The 3,278-nt window shown below is 38.1% G+C and overlaps 1 protein-coding gene across 1 annotated transcript; it reads left to right on the forward strand.

The window, feature by feature from the left end:
* Positions 1-301: 301 nt before the first annotated feature.
* On the forward strand, positions 302-3,037 carry LOC120353632 (extensin-like). Its single transcript, XM_039438179.1, has 4 exons — positions 302-368; positions 1,113-1,148; positions 1,220-2,188; positions 2,900-3,037. The coding sequence occupies exons 1-3, from the start codon at positions 302-304 to the stop codon at positions 2,146-2,148; spliced, it is 1,032 nt and encodes a 343-aa protein (XP_039294113.1). The 3' UTR covers positions 2,149-2,188; positions 2,900-3,037.
* The last annotated feature ends 241 nt before the right edge of the window (positions 3,038-3,278 follow it).

Raw genomic sequence — 3,278 nt, forward strand, 5'->3', positions numbered from 1 at the left:
TAAATGGCTTGAACATAGGAATGAATCAAGGAAATGAATGGGGAGTTTTGTAAACGGAACACACATTACTCTGGCGAGAGCTGTGAAGTATGCTGCTAATTTCATCAATAAAAACATACTCACAGAATTCAAATCAATTGTAATGTATGAAAAACACTTTTAATCCCACAAAATCAAGTGAAAATATGCATCCAGTTCTTATATGTTCTTAGATGAAGAAAATTCAACAATATTTTGAAAAGTAAAACGTTTTGAGAAGATTGTAATGTCTGTCTCAGATGGTTCACAGTTTATCTGATAGATGGCGCTGAGGGCCGTCGCTTTCACCAAGGTCATGACACTCGTGTTCCTCATGGAACAGCCACTTTGTGGGGTCTCTATGGCGGTACATTTAAAAATTCCTTACCAAAATCATGCATTATGCTTTTTAAAACAATATTCTGGTTCAGATAATATTTAAATTCAGATATTAGATTTTTTAATAATGAAATTTTCATCCAATAATTTAATTTTTTATTATTAGAAATTGTTCTTATTCTTGTAACTTGTTATGATCCATAAGGCATTGGGACAAAACTTCAAATCAGTTTGAAGTTTCCAATCAATTAAATACAGTCAATAGCATCAGTCAGCAATCTCTTGGAAAAACATTTCGGTATTTATTTATACCTCTTTTATTGCTATCTTACTTCATTTATAAGTTGAAATAGATATTAACAAATACAAAAAAAAAAATGAAATCGATAGGTGGAAGATGGGTAAATAGATAGATAAATAGATATACCCCTGGATAAATTTCAATAGGTTACTTATACTATTTACTAAATAGCTGTAATACATATTATCTACTCATATCAACAACATTCAATACATCAAAGTTTTTGTAGGAAAAAGGAAAAAAATAAATGTGAGTAGGCTAAGCCTCACAAAAGCAGAGCTTAGTTTTTCAGCTACTTAATTTTGTCTTAAACTATTCCTCTGGAGACTTTTCTTCTTCTTCATCTTCTCTTGCTGTCTTCTTCTTCTTCTCCTTCTTCTTCTATTTCTTCTTCTTCTACTCATGAAACTACTTTCTTGATAATTTTGTCTTATTGCTTCAATGTTTGTTGCAGCTCCTGTCTTCAGCCTTGATCGTGGCTACGGCACAGGCAGGCCTGTACCCCATCATAGCCCACCCACATGTGCACAAAACCTATATAGCAGCCCCCCACCCCCTGAGCATGCACCCCCACCACCTCCCAAACCAGTGGCCACCTCCTATGCCACGGTGACACTACCAGTGTAAAGGTTGCTCACCCCCCTCCCAAACCATCACATTATGCAACTCCTCTACACCCTTCAACACACTATGCAACCCCTGTTGTCTATAAGTATGAGTATGCACATGCTAAACATGCACCAGAATATGTTCCAGCACCAAAACATGCACCAGAATATGCTCCTGCACCTAAACCGGTTCCAGAATACGTTCCTGCTCCGAAATATGCAGCTCCAGAACCGGTTTTAGCATATACACCTGCTCCAAAATATGCAGCTCCAGAACCGGTTATAGCATATACACCTGCTCCAAAATATGCAGCACCAGAACCAGTTCCAGCATACACACCTGCTCCAGAGTTTGTTCATGCATATGCACCTGCTGCTCCTAAACCGGTTCCTGAATATGCTCCAGCATATTATAAAGCAGCTGTTCCAGTTCTCAAGCCTGTTCCAGAGCAGTACTATGTTTCAGCACCCACACCAAAACCCGCTCCAGAATACTATGCCCCAGCACCAAAACCTGTTCCAGAATACTATGCCCCAGCTCCTAAACCTGAGTATTATGCTCCAGCCCCAGCTCCAAAACCTGTTCCAGAATACTATTCTCCAGCTCCAAAACCTGAATACTTTTCCCCAGCTCCATCTCCCAAACATGCTCCAGAATACTATACCCCACCAAAACCTGCTTCAGAATATGTTCCAGCTTTTGTACCAGCTCCAGAGTACGTTCCTGCCCCCAAACCAGCCCCAGAGTATGCTCCAGTGTCACCAAACTTGGTTATCCAGCCAACCTGCCACGTCTTTACTACCCTGCTCCCCAGCATCCAGCTCCAGTGGTGGTTCCAGCTCCAACTGCTCCAGCTGCCCCCACACCAGCCCCGCATTTGAAGTTTGCTGCTGCCGTTCCAGCTATCGCTCCCTTCCTCAGGTAGAAACATCTTTCAATATATTATTACAATACTTTCAGCCTTTGAAGGGATCAGGATAAATAAATGAATAGATCGATTTTCAAATTTATTCAATTTTCCAACAACCCCTAACCATTGTGATATGTCTTCATTCATTTCAATACCAATTTCTATATCTAAAATTCAAATTATTATAACTTGTTTGAAAAGTATGGGTATCAAATTTTCATAACTTTTTCAAAATGAAATTCTTGTGAAAATCAAGAGTAACTATCACAGTTTTTCATAATGTGAGATTGTGGTTATGACGGTGAATTGGAAAATCCTATGGGACTCCCCATCATCAAAGCCATATCCTAACAACAATAAAATTGATCTAAATCACAAAAAAAAAACTGCTATTGTTGATTACTTTGTGCTATAATTGATTCTAAAATTAGAGCGTTTCATAAAAAAATTAACTAAATAATAAATAATAAATGTATTGCCAAATACAAGAAATATTTTTACAAATAAAAATACATCATTAAAATACAATAGTTTTTGGCGTGACTAGAATAAGAAGCCTTGAGCTCCAGCCACAAGTTCTAAAAATAAGAAATTCATTTTTCAATCTTGTACAATGGAACAATTCTGTTGATGGATGATAATCTATGGATGTTGAATTTAATCAATAATCCAAGTGCTTGATAAACTCTTGAAAATTCTTAAAAGATTGTAATAATTCACAGGTTTGCCACATACCCAGGACCACCAGCTAGGAGCCCTGAACCGGAACCAGAACCGGAAGTGGAACCGGAAGTGACCCCCACCCCGCACCGGCACCGGAACCAGCTTCCCCCACCAGCCCCTCACTACTTCTCCTACTTTGGACCCCCTTCAGCCCCATCACACGCCTATCTTAAGCGAGAGACATCTTCCCGACTTACAAAGAACTGAGGTGAGATTACCATAATCATTAATATGTGATTATTATAACATTATTTATCTATTAACTACATCCACAATCACAATATCAAATTAATGTTGGGTGAGAAGCAACAGGATAAACCCCAAACTTTTTCTCTACTTAATATTAATCTATCTATAATTGCTAAATTGTCTATATTT

The sequence above is a fragment of the Nilaparvata lugens genome, chromosome 11, assembly GCF_014356525.2.
Source record: "Nilaparvata lugens isolate BPH chromosome 11, ASM1435652v1, whole genome shotgun sequence".
NCBI lineage: Eukaryota > Metazoa > Arthropoda > Insecta > Hemiptera > Delphacidae > Nilaparvata > Nilaparvata lugens.

Coding starts and splice junctions, on each gene's coding strand:
- LOC120353632 (XM_039438179.1), top strand. CDS start 302: ATGGCGCTGAGGGCCGTCGCTTTCACCAAGGTCATGACACTCGTGTTC. Junction 369..1,112: donor CCTCATGGAACAGCCACTTT/GTGGGGTCTCTA, acceptor TGTTTGTTGCAG/CTCCTGTCTTCAGCCTTGAT. Junction 1,149..1,219: donor TGATCGTGGCTACGGCACAG/GCAGGCCTGTAC, acceptor CCACCCCCTGAG/CATGCACCCCCACCACCTCC.